This window comes from Protopterus annectens, chromosome 10.part0 (genome assembly GCF_019279795.1).
Source record: "Protopterus annectens isolate FY-2018-M chromosome 10.part0, PAN1.0, whole genome shotgun sequence".
NCBI lineage: Eukaryota > Metazoa > Chordata > Ceratodontiformes > Protopteridae > Protopterus > Protopterus annectens.
This window is the reverse complement of record NC_056744.1, coordinates 1,008,936,911-1,008,956,964: the sequence shown is the minus strand read 5'-3', so window position 1 is coordinate 1,008,956,964 and position 20,054 is coordinate 1,008,936,911. Positions and strand designations below refer to the sequence as shown.

Genomic DNA, 20,054 nt, shown 5'->3' with positions numbered 1-20,054 from the left:
TTTCTGTACCTGGACAATTGGCTTCTCATGGCTGCCATGAGGATCGACTAGCGCTGGTGTCCAAGTATGTCCTCAAGGTCTTTCATTGTCTAGGCATCACAGTGAAACCTGCCCAAGCCAAATCTCGTTCTGAGTCAAAAACTGGAATTCATTGGAGTCCTGCTGGACACAGTATCAGAGGCTGCAGCACTGCCTACCCGCAAGGTCTGACTGAGGACCAGATCTCTATTTTATTGAGTCTGTTTCACCCACCTGTTCATCTGATTCTCAACAAACTAGGCTCTGTGGAGGCCGCCATTCAGTTGGTGCCACTCGCCAGGTATCATATGCGAGTTCTCCAGTGGACCTTGACTGTCCAGTGGTCCATTGTGTCTTAGCCCTTGTCTGTGACCATAAAATTGACACAGGTATGCAGGAATCATCTTGCTTGGTGGCTTCAGTCTTAGGACCTTTCTCCAGGCAAGCTGTTTTGTCTTCCCCCGCCCAAGGCCACAGTGACCACGGATGCCTGTTGGGGTGGGGGGGCATTTTCAGGGCAGGACAGTTCAAGGTATATGGTCTCCTTTAGAGACCAAATTGCACATAAATGCCCTGGAGATGACAGCAGTTAACATTGCAGGGCTTTCCTTCTGGGAACAATACAATTCAAACAGACAATATGGCTGTTGTCTGGTATATCAACAAGCATAGGGGAACATAGTCTTGTATTCTATGCAGAGAGGCCATGAGAGTGTGAGAATGGATGATGTCCTGCAGGTGCTTTATTCTTGCAAGCCATATACCCGGGAGTTCCAATGTGTTAGCCGACAAACTCAGCAGGTCCATCTTGAGTCCTCATGAGTGGTCCCTGAATCTGTCAGTGGCAAGGCAGCTCTTCGACTGTTGGGGTCAGACCTGCTGCAACCTTTTTGCTTCCTCAGTCAACCACAAATGTGGTAATTTGTTTGCCCTGATTCCCTCATCATGGGAGTCACCCAGGGATGCTGCTGTTCACGATTGGTCTCCAGGTCTCCTTTATGTTTACCCTGCTATTCCCCTAGTACCCAAAGTATTACAGAAAGCTCATTGCCTGGAGAACCCTTTCATCCTCATTTCCTCTTTCTGGCCTCTTCAGGTGTGGTTCTCTTTTCTAAGGTCTCATCTGAAGTATCCTCCTTGGATACTAGATCCCATTTCTGATCTTATCTCCCATCCCTGGGGGCTTCCATTTCCCAATCTTCAGACACTTTGTCTAACCACATGGTTTCTTCAGTTCCTGTAATTCTTACACAGTCCAGGCTTCCTTCCCCAGTGAAGAACATTATTTTGGCTTCTCAGAAGCCACCTACAAAGAAGGTGCATTCCAGTAAGTGGAAGAGGTTTTCCTTTTAGGCCGGACAACAGAATCTGGATCCCTTTTCAGCCCCTCTTCCTGATATTTTGCTCTTCTTATCGTTCCTCTTTCAGGATGGGGCAAGTTTTTCTACTATTAAGCTCCAGTTGACCGCCATCTGTAATTTCCATGTCAATGTTGAGGCTACATTTTCTTCCAAATTATGCAAAACCTTCTTGAAAGTTTTTCTTCTTCAGCCTCCTGTTAAGGATTCATTACCTCCATGGGATTTGACATTGGTGGTGCAGTCTCTGATGCAAAAACCTTTTGGACCTGCTAGCTCGTGTGATATTACATTCCTATCCTGGAAGGTGGCCTTTTTGGTAGCCATTACTTCTGCTAAGAGGAGTCTCAGAACTTCAGACTCTGTGCATTAAGTTCCCGTTCATGATTTTTCATAAGGAGAGGATGTCTCTTAGAACAAATGCTTCCTTTCTCCCTAAAGTGGGCTCTGAAGCAAATTTCAGTCGATTCAACTACCGGTCTGCTTTCTTAATTACTTTGATAAAGGAGAATATATCTTGCATTGTTTAGACGTCCACAAGCAATTGCATTTTTATTTGAAAAGGACTGAGGAGTTTCAAAAGTTGGACTAACTTTTTGTAGTTTCTACCAGAACAGAAAGGTTCAGGCAATTTCCAAAGTGACTGAAGATGGATTGCTGGTTGTATTTCCTTCATTTATGGTAGTCTGAATTTAGAGCTATCCAGATCAGTTAAGGCCCACTCCACTAGGTTTGTTGCTACGTTGTCTGCCTTCTTGGCCAGACATTCCTTTGATATCTGTGCTGCTGCAACTTGGTCTAATCCACATACTTTCATTTTGCACTACAAATTGGACTTGGTATCTAGGAACAGGGCCTCCTTTGGTTCTTTTGTGCTCTGGCATATCCTTTGTTGAGGCATCCCGGGGTTCATAGTAGCTGGGGACTCTGACCCATTTGTGATGAATAATGGCATGGATAGCATCATATAAAGAGTTATGTACTTACCATAGCTTGGCATCTGTGCTATCCAGTGTCATTATTCATCACATTCCCGTCCTTCTTCCCCCTTCTGGGGGGGGGGGGGTCTGGTGAAGTTGAAGTTGCTTGCATCTGATGGGAAGTTTTTGGCTTCTGTTACAGATATTTGTTTTGCTTTTCAGGTAATTTAGCAAACTCGAACTGAGGGTTAGAAGGTGGTAAGGGATTATGGGAAGGTGAGAAGTTTGAGCTCTGTATCTGTCTGCGAAGGTGCCGGTTTGAATCCGAGGTCGGATCCTAGACCCATCTGTGATGAATAATGACACTGGATAACACAGATGCCAAGTTATGGTAAGTACCTAACTCTTTTTTTATATCTCATTGCAAGCTACAAGGCATCTACATTTTTCCATATTTAGATGACTTGCTTATCTTTGCAGAGTCTTTTTCAAAGTTTCAGAAATTCTGCTTTTGGGTGAGAGATCTCTTACACAATCTGGGATTCCAAGAGAATATTCAAAGGTCTTCTTTGACTGCTTCACAAAGGATTGTGTTCCTGGGAAGTCAACTAGACGCCTCGGCTCAGAAAGCTTTTCTTCCACAGGAAAGAAATAGATCTATAGCTAGATCTAATTCTAAGGTTTTCCACTCAAACTTTGATCAGTGTTGGAGAATACCTTAGGATTTTGGGTCTTATGCCACATGTGATTCTCATAATACTTCTGGCATGACACCATATGAGAAAGATGCATTGATATCTGAAACCTTTTTGGTCCCATCATCAACACCCTTTTTTCCAATCTCAGTGCTGAGGTTTATGAGAGTAAGAAGTCATTTGGTGGAAGCAACAGATATCCTTAAATACATGTTTCCCCTTCTCCCTCCCTGCTCCAAAGCAGTTAGTGACTACAGACAACTCAAATGTTGCATTAGGAGCAGTTTCAGGAGGGAAAAAATGTTCAGAGGATGTGGGACACCAAGGACAGATACAAGGACATAAGGACAGATACAAGGACATAAATATTAAGGAGATGCTTGCCCTGATAAAGGCACTCAACTCTCTGAACCATCTTTGGTCCCAGGGACCTCTTCAAGTGGTTACAGATGATACCACAGTCTTGTGGTACATCAGCAGGCAAGGGGGATCCAAGTCATACCTGCTTTTCAGACTAGCCTTGTTAGCTTGGGATATAGCTTCACAGCATAATTTCACTGTATCATTCCATCAGAGCAGAATTATGTGGCAGACTAGCTGAGCAGGAACAGGCAGGCCTTCATGAATAGAACTTAGATTGGGGGTCTTGCAAGATTTGATCCATCTATGGGGAATTCCTCAGGCAGACTTCTTTGCCTATTGTCTGAACAATCAACTGTCAAGATTCTGTTCCAGGACTCCATGCAAGAAGGCCTAGAAGATGGATGCCTTTTCCTTCCTTTGGACAGGAATGTTCTTGTATGCTTATCCACCATTTCCACTAATATCCAGGGTACTTCTGAAGATTGAGAAGGAATACTCCAAGATCATTGTGGTGGCTCCTTTCTGGTCCAGGCAACCATGGTTTTCCTTTTGAAAGTGACCATGGGCAATTACCACAAGCTTTCTCACAGACTGGAATTGCTCACACAAGAACAGAGTTGTTTGATACACCCCGACATAAGTCAGCTTCAGTTTATTGCATGAATGATAGGGTCTTAATTCCTTTTAGACACCTGTTTACTGAGAAAATCCAGTGGGTACTAATGGAGTCAAGAATACCTGCTACTTGAAGATCATATATTAACAAATGGAATTTTTTTTCTAGTTTGTGCCAGCAACATAACCAGCACCCATTCAGAGCTAGTTGTTCTCTGGATGTACATTATTCCTGTGAGTTACCATCCTATGAACTTTCGTATTCCTCTATCGAAGTTTGTTTGTCAGCCATTTCAGCATGTCTGTCCATGGATTCTTCTCTTTCAATGCAGTCTGCTGTCAAAATGTTTTTGAAATGGGGTTTTGCATAAGAGGCCTTCAAGAAAATAGGTGGCCCTTCCTTGGGTTCTTAATTTTGTGTTAGAGAAGCTAACTGTTGCTTTGTTTGAACCAGTTAACCTGGCTGACTTGATGTTCTTAACATGGAAAATTGTTTTACCAATTTCTCTGACCTCTGCAAGAAGGTTATTTGATTTGCAAGCTGTTATGGTGAGTCAGCCCTTTCTCATTTTCCATAGGGGCAGGATTTCTTGGAGAACTAATCCTTCTTTTATGCTTAAAGTAGTATCCGAGTTTACTTTAACGTGAGTTATCCATCTCCACATTTTCTTTCCTGAACCTAAAAATGAGGGAGAAAGGATACTGCATACCTTGGATGTCCACATACAGCTCTGTTACTATCTTGACAGAACTAAATCTTTCAGATCTTTGGATCAGTTGTTCATTTCCTGTGAAGGTAAGATGAAAGGACAGCCTGTGTCAAAACAGACCTATTTCCAAATGGTTATCTAAGCCTATTACCTTTTGCTATACTCACCATAACAAAACTGTTCCAGACAGGGTGAAGGCCTTGGAAAGGGTTGGATTCTAGAAGTATTCCGAAAGCTGCTACTTGGTCCTCTGTACATACTTTTACAAGGCAATACAAGCTTGATCACATCTCTTAAGTCCAGATCAGGCTTTGCCAGGACCATTCTCCATGGGCTTGTGAACTCTTCTCCCACATGTAGTTAGGGGAATCTACCCAGTGTTATTCCGAACTACAAACCTCTCCCCTATCTCGACCAATGTTTAAACCCGTTCCTAGGTTGTATTTTTGTCATCAATATTACCGTTTTCGAACTTCCGTGATCAACAGTAGTACAGTCAATTGAATTTGTTTCGATATTCTAATAGTAAACCTATATATAAATATATATAAATATATAAATATAAATATATATATATATATATATATATATATATATATATATATATATATATATATATATATAAGAATATTTTATAATCTGTATTGCTTTTCTCTTGCTACATGTCGGTAAAACTGTTATGAACTCAGATGGTTTCCAAACTGGGTGCACAGAAAGTAGCCCAGCTGTTAATTTTCTTTGCTTTTTGTAGAGGTGGACTCCTTTGTCGAGCAGGACCTGTGCAAGTGTATTGCGAGTTCGTTATCTTTTGCCATTCGATACATACTGCAGTTGTATCCCACTCCACTACAGGAGTGGTTGCCTCCATCGCTTGCTCAAAAAAATTCCTCATTACACACATTTAGGCCATGGCCATTTGGACCTTTCAGCACAATTCAGTAAGCATCACTGTCTTGATGCAGGCTTGATGAGTTTGACCTCTTTTGGTATTGCAGTACCTGAGAACTGTGTCTTTGAAACGCTGATGTGATGTTTTTAATCTTCTTTCCATTCATCACGGATGGGTTCGGTCTTGAGCCCACGGTACAGAGTCGGCCTAATACCAAGCTCGTGCCAGCGAAAAACCTCTTGAGCTAAGCTATTACCCATAGTGCCCTTCTCCCTGTTACCTCAGATCTCATTTGCCATGTAGCCATAAAGCCGCGTTCAAGCCAATCTCTCAGCTAAGTGGAAAATGTTTGATCTCTTTTCTGGATATTTTGTCTTTTCCTTTTTCTTGTTGGTTATTTTGATATTGCCTTAACTTTGTAGCTGTCTAGACCTTTTTACCCTGCTGTTTCTACCTTTTTGGTAGTTTTTAAGTACCATTGGTGGTACACCCTTTCTCCCTCCCTTTGTGGTATTTCTTAGATACCATTGTTGGTATTTCTCCTTTTCTCGTCTAACTTGTGTGTTTTTGAAATATATTTAGACGTAGGTAGTGTAGGACGATAGACGTATTAGATATTGTAGAACCGGAACTCTTGCCTTAGTTTCTATCGGACTTGTTGTGTTTCTTGTTAATGATGTCAGATAAAAAGGGCACGTCTGGGTTTAAACATTGTACTTCTTGTAAGGGTAAGCTGCCTAACAGTGATTCCCATGATGACTGTGTTTATTGTTTGGGGTGCCCCGTCACTCAGTGCAACCCCCTTGTGTGATTTGTCAAAGTTTTAGTCAGCGCACCTTAAATGAGCGCAAAAACAAACTGATTCTGAAGGGCCTCCTTAAGTCGCCCTTTTCAGAGGCCCTTTCTGTGACGGAGGTCTCACCTCCTCCATCCAAGGATAAGAAAAGGTCCCACTCTGTTCCCTCTTCACCATTGTGTGACCAGGGCAAACCTGTAAAGTCTAAGGTACCTAAATTGTCTTCAGAGCATATGTCTGCCTCATCGGCACCATCCTCTTCCGCTCCGACTATGACTGTTCCTACGTCAGCGCCAGCTTCGGCTCCGATACTGCCTATGACACAGACTACTGACTTCCCAAAAATTATTACGACTTTGGCACTGCCGCTTCGGCACAGTGCACACTTTCTATGCCTATCTCTGTGATTACACTTGCTATGGAACTGTCTTTCGGCTCCGAGTGCCCCTTCTGCACCGAGCCCCCCATCCTGATAATGACGATTTTAATACCACTTCTTAAGGTCTCCAAACTTGAGATAATTGGTGCCAGTAGATGCCACACCACAGACCCAATATTCTCAATCAACAGATCCTTTTCAAGGGCAAGTTTGCAGTCCGTTCCTAAAACAACCTGGCTCCCTGTTGGGAATATCCACTAGATTCACCAGGAGACCTTCCAAGTTTGACGTGGTGCGTCTTGTGGATCAACTGTTGACAGCTAGGGGGGATACCCATTCTGTCTAGGACCCATCCACCTACATGACTTGGGTTGATTTCTCCACGGTCTCTATCCTACTGTCCACCTTTGACCATACCGGTTCCAAAGCCTTCAGCTCCAATATCCCTTTCAGAACCCCCTGTCTCTGCGCCTGTAGTGGACCTCACTGGGGCTCCGAGACTGTCCCTTTGGCCTTTGGTCCCTTTTGAACCGAGCCTCCCTCAGTTCTGTGATTGGGCTGCAGGATCTTCAGCTCAGGGTACGGTTCCGAGTGTGGCTATGGTTCCTTCCATGATGCCAAGGGTTCTGTCTGCATCGATCCTGTTTGAGGGTCCACCTTCAGGTGCAGGTTCGACGGAGCAGGGTGTGACCCCAGTTACGAGGTTGTCCTTCTCGGTTCCAGGTTCCCATCCCTCTTCCGATGGACCTTCTTTCTGAGCTGTGGAGAGGGCACTTGCTTCTGGAAGCATTCCACCAATGTCAGAACCCCAGACCTCTTTTTTTCCCTGAACTACAGTTGATGCAAGCCATCACCCCAGGACACCAGGCAGGAAAGTCGCAGGAGACCCCTCTACAGGGTGCCTCCTCTTCCGAGTCCGCCTCAGAGGCCCCCGCTGAGGAGCCCCCATGGAAGAGATCGTGCAAGGGGAAGCAAGTAGACTCCCTGAAGAGTGTCTGGCAGAGGATACTAATTTTGATGATGGTGAAGGGTCCCCACAGTCACCCCCCTGATGTTTCCTTTGGGGACATCCTTGAAATGTTGAAACAGAGGGGTGATTGGAAGCCCATCAACCGTTTGTCAGAGGAGTCTGTTTCTGCAGGCTTTCCGTGCCTGGCCATCTACTTCTTGGGTGACCCCACCTGCAGACGAGCTGGTACAACTCGTGGTGCAGTGCGCTTGGAAGAACCCTGAATCTGTTGAGTTGATCCCTCGGGGACCTGACAAGATATTATCCCCCTCCCCAAGGAGAACTCACATTGGTCAAGAGGTTTACCAGTTGATGCTATGCTGGTGGTGGCGGCCACGTAAAAGGATCTCGCTGAGGAGAGTCGTACTATTCACCCACCCAATAGAGAGTCCTGGGCTGTGGACAGATTAGGGAAGTGAGTTTTTGCTTCAGCGACCTTTGTCATATGGTCTCTGAATTACTTGGCACATTTTACGAGGCTTTAAAGGGACTTGGTTTCCAAACGCTCTGGAACACTCGCAGGACAGGTGTCTGACAAGGTAAGAAACAAGGTTGCCTCACAGCTCACAACCCTGGAATCTATCTCCAATTCGTCCATGAGATTGCTCTCACATGCAGCCAAAGGGGTGGCTAGAGCAGCGGGTTCAGGCATAGTTATGAGACGCCATGCCTGGTTGCACCTGTGTGACTTCGTGGACCCTTTCAAGTCTTCCTTCCTGAACGCTCCAGTCGAAGCATTTTCCCTTTTTGTCCCCAAGGTGAAAGACACCCTGGCCAGGTGTGAGCAGGATGGTAAGACCCTATCTGCCATAGACGTATGTTATTCCAGTCCTCAACGTTCCTTTTCCAGGAACCAGAGGAGCGGAAAAATGTGACACAAAAAAATTTCCGTGTCACACTTGGCGATGATACCCCTGGGGGCAGAGGGGGTAACAATTCTGGAAGATGCCCCTACCGAGGCAGAGGGGGTCCGCATAATCAGGGACCCAGGGATTCTTTCTCTGGGCAGCCTTATCAGCGCTCCTGAAGAGTGGCCTGATTTCTTTCCTCTGGAAGCAGTCTGGGGACGTTTCTCTCTGCACCACACTGCCTGGCATTTGATAACTTTTGACCGTTTGGTGCAGATCATAACCAGAGGCTACACCATTCCCCTCAGTACTTACCCAAAACTTCCGACAAAACTTCCCAGCATTCCACCCAGTCAAAGGAAAGAAGTAGCTGCAGAAATAAACAAGCTGTGTTAAAAAAGAGTAATCCAAATAGTCCCATCAGACCAATGCAAATCCAGATTCTACTCAAGATTCTTTTTGGTGCCAAAAAATACAGGAGACTGGAGACCAATTCTGGATCTCAGCAATTTGAACAAGTCCATTACCCAAACGAAATTCTGGATGGTCACGGTTTAGTCCATTCTCCCTTTTCTAAGGAAAGACGATTAGATGTGCTCGATAGATCTCCGGGACGCATATTGCCACATCAAAAGGACAAATGCTTCAGAAGTCTACTTCACTTCTGTCTAGGGGCCAGTCATTACCAGCTCCATGCCCTGCCGTTTGGACTCTCTAAAGCCCACAGATTGTTCACAAAGTGCATGGCAGTGGTCACAGCTCACCTGAGGCTGCAAGGATTCCCGGTGTTTCCATATTTGGACAATTGGCTCCTTACCGCCCCCACCAAACATCTTCTGGTAACAGCCCTGCAGTACACTCGTTCCCTGGTGAGATTTTTGGGAATAACGATAAACTGGGAGAAATCCAACCTTGCTCTGACTCGGAACATAGAGTTCATTGGAGCGGTCTTCAACACTTGTTCTTGTCTGGTGTCTCTCCCAGCTCACAGACCTCAGAGAATGAGGCTCCAGCTCCAGGTGATACTCTGCCAAAACAAAGCATCAGCAAGGGAGGTTCTTCAGGTTTTGGGATCCATGGCAGCTTCCATTCCAATAGTGACCCTTGCAAAACTGCATATGCGAATACTTTGATGGCTACTGCTGTCTCAGTGGTTTCCGAATAACCACCCTGTATGTTTTCAAATTCAAATAACCAATTGTTGCAAGCAGGACCTTCTTTGGTGGATGAGGCCAGACACGAACTTTGGAGCCGCCCATTCCACCCCCCCCAACCCAAGGCCATTGTGACCACGGCTGCTTCCTTGATAGGGTAGGGGGCCATTTCCAGGGAAAGACGGTCCAAGGCACATGGTCCACTTTGCAGGCCAACCTGCATATCAATGTTCTAGAACTGAGACCAGTGCTGTTAACGTTGCAAGCATTCCAATCTGTTCTTCCTTCTAGGACAATCGCAATTCAGTCAGACAACATTTCAGTAGTCTGGTATATCAACAGGCAAGGAGGAACCAAGTCATATCCCTTGTGTCGAGAGGCCATGAGAATTTGGCAGTGGGAGATAGCTTCTAACCGTTTTCTGATAGCAACGCATATCCCTTGGAATTCCAACGTAATTGCAGACAAGTTGAGCAGATGTGTTCTCCTGCCTCACGAGTGGTCCCTCAATCCCGACGTAGCGGCAAAACATTTCAGCTGGTGGGGCCAGCCTTGTTGCGACCTGTTCGCCTCTCCATCAAACAACAAATGCAGCAGCTATTTTGCTCTGTTTCCTCTGCAAGGGGAGTCGCCAAGGGATGCTCTGATTCATGACTGGCCCACGGGACTGCTATATGCCTAGCCCCCCATCCCTTTAATTCCTCAATTCATAAAGAAAGATACTCCGATGAAATGCACAGGGATCCTCATAGTCCCCTTTTGGCCTCGGCAAGTTTGGTTCCCCTTCCTTCGGCCTCATTTGTTATGTCGACTGTGGATTCTGGACCCTTTTCCAAACCTGATTTCTCACCCCCAAGGGTTGAGTCACCCGAACCTATCCAGTCTCAAGCTGACAGCTTGGTTTCTCCACTTCCATTAATCTCCAGGCAGGATAACCTTCCCTCACCTGTACGTGACATTGTCCTGGCCTCACACAAACCATCCACTAGAAGACTATACCTAGACAAATGGAAGATGTTCTCTATTTGGTCTAAGAAAAGAAGGCTAGATCCGTACTCGGTTCCAGTTACAGCAGTGTTACAATATCTGTCAAAGTTCTTCAGATATGGAGCTGCAGCCCTTACCATATGAGTATCTGGCGGCTATTTCTAATTTTCATGATGGTTTGGATAATTCTCCCCTCATCTCTCTTTGGTTATGCAAAACCTTTCTTAAAGGGATGTCTCACATTAGGCCTCCAATCAGACAACCTATAGAGCTATGGAACCTCATATTAGTTCTTTAGTCCTTAACTCAACCTCCTATTGAACCTGCAGCAAAGTGTGACATCAGATTTTTATCTTGGAAGTCTCTCTTCATGGTAGCCATCACGTCAGCCAGATGCATTTCAGAGCTTCAGGCATTATGCATTAAAAGGCCCTACTTAATCTTCCACAAGGACAGAGTATCACTCCGGAAAAACCCATCTTTTCTCCCCAAAGTTATTTCAGATTTTTCCATCAATCAGACCATTGATTTGCCAGTATTTTTCCCAAATTGTACTAATAAAGGTAATACTGTCTACATTCTTTGGATGAACACAGACAACTGATGTTTTATTTGGGCAGAACCAAAGCAGTGCTTAAAACTGACCAGCTTTTCATTTCCTTCTCTGTTTGCAAGGTCACTTTATCAAAATGGCTAAGGGACTGCATATGCTTCACCTACTCACTTGTGAAAAAACCTATACTACAGAATGTCAAAGCCCATTCTACCAGATCCATGGCAATGTCTGTAGCCTTCCATTCGAGAGCCTCTATGGATGATATTTGTGCAGCAGCCACATGGGCTAACCCCTACACTTTCATTAATCACTACAGTTTGGATGTGGTCTCCAGCGGGAGAGCTGTCTTCGGCTCAATGGTGCTCAGGAATGTTCTTCCATAAGGGCCACCCTAGGAACACAAGGTAGCTGGGGATTCTGTCCCATCAGTCATGGTTGGAAAGAAGATTAACAACATCAGATAAATAAGTTATGTCTTACCATAACGTTCCATCTGTGTTGTTGATCTTCTTTCAGTCATCACCTCCCACCCTCCTTCCCCCTCCAAAGGCACCTGAGGGATTCTTTGGGTTCAAGTGGTGAATTAAGGCATTTGCGCAGAAATGGCCTCTGCTTTACTATTATAAGATGGGCAAACTCGATCCGAGTTAACGGGGAGTAGGGCACTGTGGGTAATAGCTTAGCTCGAGAGTTTTTTGGCTGGCGAGAACTTGGTATTAAGCCGACTCGGTTTTGAGGACTCAGAACTGAACCCATCAGTGATGAATGAAAGGTCAACAACACAGATGGAATGTTATGGTAAGACATGACTTCTTTTTTTTGTAATGCTTTGTCTTGTTCATTGCTGGTTGTTACTACTTTGGGTTCAGCACATGCAGGGACTCTTCAGAGGGCCCTTTATGTTAGATACAACAGATGCATTCTAACAACATCATTTGATTGTCAAGAGGAAGCTGTGATGGGAACATATGTACATTTTCCCTCTTCCCCCTGATTTCCTCCATCTAGCCTTGGCTTTTGGAACTTTCTGGAAATTTGGTTAACAGTATTGGTATGAAATTTTCATTGTTCTTTCTTGATTTGCAGAATGATGCTTGTTGGTGACTTGGGAGGTAAATTATCTTGGATGTGTATACTTGTTTTTCAGCTGCTTCACAGCATGTACCAAAACAAGCATGTTATCTTCCAGAATTTTGCCAAATGTTGATTGATGGAAATCATCAACTTAGCCAAAGATCAATGAAGTAGGGTCAGTGGCAGGTGGCTGATATGTTAAGAACGTAGCTGTTTTTTCACCCTTGAAAATATGTCTTTAGGAAATTAAATTAATATCATCTTATTAAACAATACAATGAGCGTGACAATTCCTTACACTTAATGCAGAGTTTGATCGGTTAGTTGCTGTATACATATTCTTACTTAACTGTCTAGGTTTGCTCTCTCCCTCCTTTTTTTTTTCTTTTCCTTAACTTATGATGCATAGAATGATATAACTAAACAAGTATTATCAGTAAATCCTTTTGTGTGGGAGAATGCATATGATTCTAGATAAGAGTCCTAATAATGTTAACAGATGAGGCAAAGCAGCATATTATGTGAACTGGAAAAGTGTAGTATGTAGTTTTTTTAACAGAACTGCTTATTTAACTGTGACATTTTAGCTTCCCTGTCATTTGTAGCCCCTTTCTTACGCAACTCTTTTTCTTTAATGTGCATACTCAGTAAAGTGATTTAAAAAGTAATAAAAATATGCTTTTTATCCCCACTATAGTTATCCCTAAAAAAGGGAGTGGTCTTGCAGAGTAAACCAGCCTACTTGGTCAGGTCTCTGAATGTTATGTTCTTTCCCTCTTAGATGAAGGGATTGATGTTCGGATCAGAGGGATAAACATTAAATCATCTAGAGAATCAAACCTGGGGTTAAATGTGGACATGTTCCAGCCAAATAACTTGATACGGTATCCGCGTCTTGAAGGAACAGACCCAGATGTCTTATACAGGCGGGCCCAGGTCATCCAAAGGTAAGGAGGTAATGCTAAATATTGTTTTAAATCAATTTGACTCATAATAGTAAATGAGCTACTGAATCTTAAATGGGGACACTTGCATATAGAACTGAGAAGTCTAAAAGTGTAAGGTTCTATTTACAGAAAGCAAACACCCATTGGAGTTATGCATAACTCAAAAGAAACACATCTTCATGTTAGTACTGGTTTGTAAGAGGCCAGTGTGATTGCTATTTAAATGTCTGTCCTTGGGGAAATGAAGCCCTAGAACAGTGGCTTTACGAAGGGGGGATAATATTTATTTGAATGGTCTCCTTGTCTTATTCAAAGTTATCCCACGAAAAACACCCCCAACTTCTCCTTCTCCAAACCAAAGAGCTACTGTTTGGGCTGGAGATCTTCTGTTCCTACTGTACATCTGTTAAAGTCTAAAATTAAAGGTTTTGGGCATGGCATGCATTATGGGTACCTTCTCAAACTGATGTTTTTCCACCCAGAAGCCAGCCTAGGCTTTACCTTTAGCAGGTCCAAGGATGCGTTCTCAGATACTATATTGTCACTAGGTACATTAACAACTTCCCTTCCAGGTTTTGTGAGGGGAAAACCAAGGGAAGAAGCCCCATGGAATCTACCGGTTAGCTGCAGTTAGCCCTTATGCAGATGCTGAAAGAAAAAAGGAAAACACCAACAGGGGTAAGGTACCTCCAAGCAAAAACTGTGTAAGATCAAAAGAAAAGGATGGCAGGTACTCCACAACAATCGAAGCAAACCACTGACTACAACTTAAAATGTACTCTTTATTCCACAAAGTAAGCCCGTTCGCGTCTCCAAGGACGCTTCTTCAGACTTGAAAACAGTTACAAGACACTCAAGATCCTTTTAAATATATTTTCAATTCTATCAAAATCCAATAAAATGTCTGATAAAAATCACATGATGAAAGATCTTAATTAAAACACATAGTTACAGTCCTTTTCGACTGATAGCATAAGTATATATGGAGGTTTCCATGTGCATCACTTCGGCGCCGGCCCCGATCCATCCGTCGGATCCGAGTGAGGGTCTGCTTTCGGATCCTAGAAAGAGCAGCTCTCCCTTGGCATTCGACATGGTGGAGAGGGCCCTGTCGAGAGACTCCAGGCCCCCGGCCCTTCCAATGGCTCCACCCTGCACTCCTCTGTTGGGCCCGACTTCCATCACCCGGCCCCAGGGACAGCCTGCTCTGACGTCCCAGGTCATTCCTTTGGAACAAGACGTGGCTGCTTGTGAGGCCTCCTTGGACAACCCCCCCCCCGAGGAGGTTCCTCACAAGCGAAGGTGCAAAAGGAGGCACCTGGACTCCCCCGAGTCCTTGACTGAGGACACTGATTTGGAGGAGGGGGAAGGCTCCCCAAAATCACCCCCCGAAGATGTCTCATTTGGTGACATCATGGAGATGCTCAGGATAAGGGGTGGATGGTCTGCCCCAAAGCCTACCTTGGACGAATCTGTGTTCCTGGAGGCGTTTGAAGCAGGCTCGTCTACCTCTTGGGTGTTCCCTCCGGCCGACCCCCCTGGTAGATTTGATTACTACCAGGGCGTGGAAGGAGCCGGACACTGTGGAGCCAGTCCCCAAGCGCCCGGACAAAATTCTCAGTCCACCCTCTGACAAGTCCCACTGGAGTAAGGGTCCCCCTGTAGATGCCATGTTGGTGGCGGCGGCCACCAAGAAGGAACTAGCTCAGGAGAGTCCCTCTGTTCATCCCCCGAGCAAGGAGTCTCGGTCGATGGACCGTTTAGGAAGCGGGTCTTTAGTTCGGCTACATTCTCTGTGAGGTCGCTGAACTACATGGCACATGTGCTTCGACTGCAGCGGGACCTTATCAAAGAGTACGCTGTGTTGCCCCCCGAGTCCATGTCGGCGGAGGACAAGCAATTGCACTACACCCGGATGGCCACTCTCCGATCCATATCAAACACCTCTATGCGGCTACTGTCCCATGCCATGGAAGGAGCCTCTAGAGCCAGCGGACCGGGCCTTGTCATGAGGCGTCAGGCCTGGCTCCGGCACTGTGATTTCGCGGAACCCTTCAAGGCGTCTTTCACTAATGCCCCTTTCGATGGTTCTGCCCTTTTTGGCAAAACTGTTTGCGATACCATGGTCCAGAGCGAGAAGGACGGGAAGACGTGGTCTGCCATCGGAGTCTGCTTCTCTGCTCCCCAGAGGTCCTTCTCCAAGAACCAAAAGGGACAGAAGAAGATGTGGTTCTGGAAGTCGCAGCAGTCCTGTCCCGCTCCGGACTCCCAGCCCTTCCGTGGCAGAGGAGGGCAGGGTGGACGCCACCCTAGAGGCAGAGGGGGCCCGCGGCACTTTGCATCCAGAGAACTCTTCTCGGACCAACCCACGCAACACCCCTGAGGGGTTGCCCGACTGCTCCACTCTGGAGGCAGTCGGGGGGCATTTCTCGAAGCACCTAGCAGCTTGGGAGTCCATCATGACAGACTGCTGGGTGCTTCGCATTATATCCAGAGGATATCGGATTCCCTTTTCTCTTTACCCACGCAGCCCCAGATACCTCCCCGATGTCCCACCCAATCAGAGGGAGGCCGCAGCAACAGAAATCCAACAGTTGCTAGAAAAAAGAGCCATCCAACATGTCCCCCTAGACCAGTGCGGGTTGGGGTTTTACTCCAGGTTCTTCTTGGTGCCAAAAAAGATGGGGGACTTAAGACCTATCCTCGACCTCTCCCTCCTGAACCTGTCAGTAACCAAAGAGAAGTTCTGCATGGTCACCCTTCAATCCATTCTCCCCCTTTTGTGGGAGAACGACTGGATGTGCTCTATAGACCTCAAGGATGCGTACTACCACATTCTGATGGACAGGTGATCCAGAAGGTTCCTCCGCTTCTGGCTAGGAGCCAGTCATTTCCAATTCAGGGTCCTCCCCTTTGGTCTCACCACAGCCCCCAGGGTGTTCACCAAAGTGGTAGCGGTGATAGCGGCCCACCTGAGGCTCCAGGGAATTCAGGTCTACCCATACCTGGACGACAGGCTCCTGACCGCCCCGACAAGGCATCTACTCTGTGCAGCCAGAAACTACTTTCTTCATCTAGCTCCCCGGCTGGGGATCATTATCAACATAGAGAAGTCGTCTCTTACCCCGACTCAGACCATAGACTTCATAGGGGCCAGATTAGACACAAACAAGCTCCTAGCTTTCTTGACCACAGACCGGCTATGAACCCTGAGGCTACATGTGTGAGCCATTCTACAATCTCCAGCTCCTCCGGCGGAATTGGTCCTGAGGGTTCTAGGCTCAATGGCGGCGGCAATCAACCTATTGCCAATGGTGCATTTGAACATGAGGGTCTTACAATGGACCCTCCAGGTCCAGTGGTCCTTTCTTCGATATCCTCTGAGCCATCCCATTCTTCTCAACAGGACTTGCAAGAGGGCCCTCTTATGGCAGCTCCAATCTCCGAACCTACAGGAAGGACGCCCCTTTTCTATGGCCCCTCTCCTAGCCACGGTGACCACGGACGTCTCCCGCCTCTGGTGGGGGGGGCATTGTTCGGGCAGGACAGTCCAAGGCACGTGGGACCTCATGGAGACCTCTCTGCATATCAGTGTCCTAGAGATGAGGGCAGTGCTGTTAGCGTTGCAAGCACTTCAGGACCTTCTTCCTGTAGGAACGATTGCGATTCAGATGGACAATATGTCTGTTGTCTGGTACATCAACAAACAGGGGGAAACCGGTCTTACCCACTCTGTCGAGAGGCCATGAGGGTGTGAGAATGGGCCATCTCCACCAACCGCTTTCTTATAGCAACCCACATTCCGGGGCGGTCCAGCATCCTAGCGGACAGACTAAGTCGCACCATCCTGTTACCATACGAGAAGTCTCTGAATCCCGAGATAGCGAATCGGATTTTCGCAAGTTGCGATCTCTTTGCTTCTCTCTTGAACACAAAATGTTACGACTACTTCGCTCTCATTTCCCCCTCCGGGGAACCTCCAAGAGACCGTGCTTGGCCTCCTGGTCTACTTTATGCTTACCCTCCTCTTCCTCTGATGCTGAAGTTTCTACAGGACGTCAGCCGGTTGGGGAGCAGGATAATCCTCATTGCCCCATTTTGGCCTCGTCAAACCTGGTTCCCTTACCTTTGGTCTCACCTGGTGAATCCTCCTTGGATTCTGGATCCCCATCCAGATATAATATCCCACCCCCTAGATCTCCCATTCCCGAAATCTGGACAATTTCAAGCTCACAACTTGGCTGCTCCAGTTCCACTTGTAGCTAGGACTCCCGGTATCTCTTCCCCAGTTAAAACTATTCTAGTAGCAGTGCACAAGCCTTCCACTAGAAAGATCTATAGTAGCAAATGGAAACGTTTCTCCATTTGGGTGGAACGTCGAAATTTGGATCCTTTCACAACTCCTTTGCCCGCTGTATTAGACTTCCTGTCAGGGCTGTTTCATCAGGGGGCTAGCTCCTCCACAGTCAAGGTTCAACTAGCAGCTATCTCTCATTATTATGAACTGGGCCCTTTGATCACCACGAAATTGTGTAAGACCTTTTTGAAGGGCACCTTTCTGCTCAGACCACCAGTGAAATATGTAGTCCCTCCTTGGGATTTAACGCTGGTGCTTCAGGCCTTGGCAGCTCCCCCGTTTGAGCCTGCAGCTTCAGTAGATCTTAAATTCTTGTCATGGAAAACTGCCTTTCTTGTCGCTGTCACCTCGGCTCGAAGGGTCTCTGAACTACAAGCCCTCTGTGTAAAACCCCCATACTTGACTTTTCACAAGGATAGAGTTTACCTCAGGACCAATCCCTCTTTTCTTCCCAAGATTGCCTCTGAATCTAATATTAACCAGTCCATCAACCTACCAGTCATTTTTCCTAATTACCAAAACAAAGGGGAATACAAATTACACTCACTGGATGTGCATAGACAACTTCACTTCTACATCCACAGGACATCTGGTCAAAGGCAATCTGACCAGTTGTTTGTCTCCTTTGCCAAATTTAACTTGGGTAAATCTGTGTCTAAAGTCATGCTGTCTAGATGGATTTCGCAGTGTATCCTTTTAGCATATGAAAGTTCTGGCAGGCCCGCACCTCAGGGAGTCAATGCCCACTCTACTCTGTCTGTCTACCTCTGCAGCTTTTAGAGCTAGAGTCTCTTTGGATGATGTTTGTTCGGCAGCCACTTGGGCCTCATCTCATACCTTTATCAATCACTATAAATTGGACATTATCTCCAGAGGGAGAGCATCCTTTGGCTTTGCAGTGCTCCGAAACATCCTTCCATGAAGGCCGCCCAAGGTTCAGGTAGCTGGGGACTCTGTCCCATAGGTTGCTGCACAAATGAAGTTAACTACTTCAGATTAAGAAGTTATGTACTCACCATAACGTTCCATCCGAGTAGATAAACTTCATTTGTCAGCAACCGTCCCTCCCTCCTGCCCCCTCACTTACGAAAGTTTTCATACTCAGGTCCATGGGTGTTACCCACTTATCTTTGAGAGTAATAGTCTTCAAGCAGTATCTGCTTTTGGGCAAACTTGATCTGAGGTCAGTCAGGGTTGGCAGGGGATTATGGGTAGGGGGAGGAGCTTGGAGCTCAGATCTAAAGCTGTTGAAAACTGCTGGCTCGGATCCGATTCCCATAGGTTGCTGATAAATGAAGTTTACCTACTCAGATGGAACGTTATGGTGAGTACATAACATCTTATTCAGCAGAGAAGGCCAGTAGACTTGTGTTTATGGGTAAATTTCAGTAACCGCATAGTAAGTACAGTGCTTAGATGCTAGTATTAAAGAAAGACAGAAGTCCTGAAAAAAATCAGCTACTAAATGTGAGGAAGAAACTCTGACTGGGGAAAGTTCAAGAAAAAGTAATGCAACCTTCAGATATGACTTCCATTAACCTGCAGGAAGATGTGACCGCTGCATACAGACCTGGTTAAAATAAAACACTGAGTATATCAACACAAACAACAAAAGGCTGGAAAAATGGAAAAAGCTTTAAACAGGTATTCAGATGAGATGATAAAGCTGCAAAAATCAGAGGTCAAAATGAAGAAAAGGTTGGCTGAATATGTGAGTGTTCAGCAAGAGATGTTTCAAAAAAAAAAATAGAATTAGAGGACAGAGCATGTAGGAAAAAAACTGAGATTTTCAGCTATACCAGAGAAGCTGGAAGACACCGACTGCATTAGTTTTATGAAAGCACAAATAAGCAACTGGACTGATATTCCACAGCAGGAGTTTTTAGTTGAAAGGACACGTGTGTATGCTCCAAACCTAGCTATAAGAAAGCAACATAGACCTTTAATAGTAAAGATGCAATCCTACCAGCAGAAGGAGTTGATTCTGACAAAACCATTAGGACAAAATACTAAAAGTGGGAGACTGCAGAGTGTTTGTCAAGGATGATTACTCATTGTACACCTGGCAGAAGAGGAGCAAATTCATTCCACTATTCAGGGAATGTCAAGATGCAGGTGTGAGATTCAAACTGCTGTATCCAGCTGCCTTTAAGGTATTCTTCTCTGGAGGGACAAAATAATTTTTTTGATGAAGTACATGCTAAGGAGGAAATGCAAAAGTTTGTCCAACAAAACATGAGCTGTGAAACAGAAGGGGATTCTGCTTCTTGTTCTTCTGGTAATAAAGACCATAGAGAGACTGTACCTGTGAAACCTTTTCCAATATTTCAATGGAAAATGTTGTAGACAAGGAAGGGAGCACAAGAGTTAACTACAAGA

At 45.6% G+C, this 20,054-nt stretch overlaps 1 protein-coding gene across 1 annotated transcript in view; it reads left to right on the top strand.

Annotated features, from left to right (window-relative positions):
• Positions 1-20,054, top strand: part of HECTD3 (HECT domain E3 ubiquitin protein ligase 3) — a 1,089,315-nt gene that overhangs the window by 314,527 nt on the left and 754,734 nt on the right. Inside the window, exon 9 of the mRNA XM_044085764.1 lies at positions 13,153-13,318. Coding sequence (XP_043941699.1) covers positions 13,153-13,318 — 166 coding nt within the window. The remainder of the gene's footprint in view (positions 1-13,152; positions 13,319-20,054) is intronic.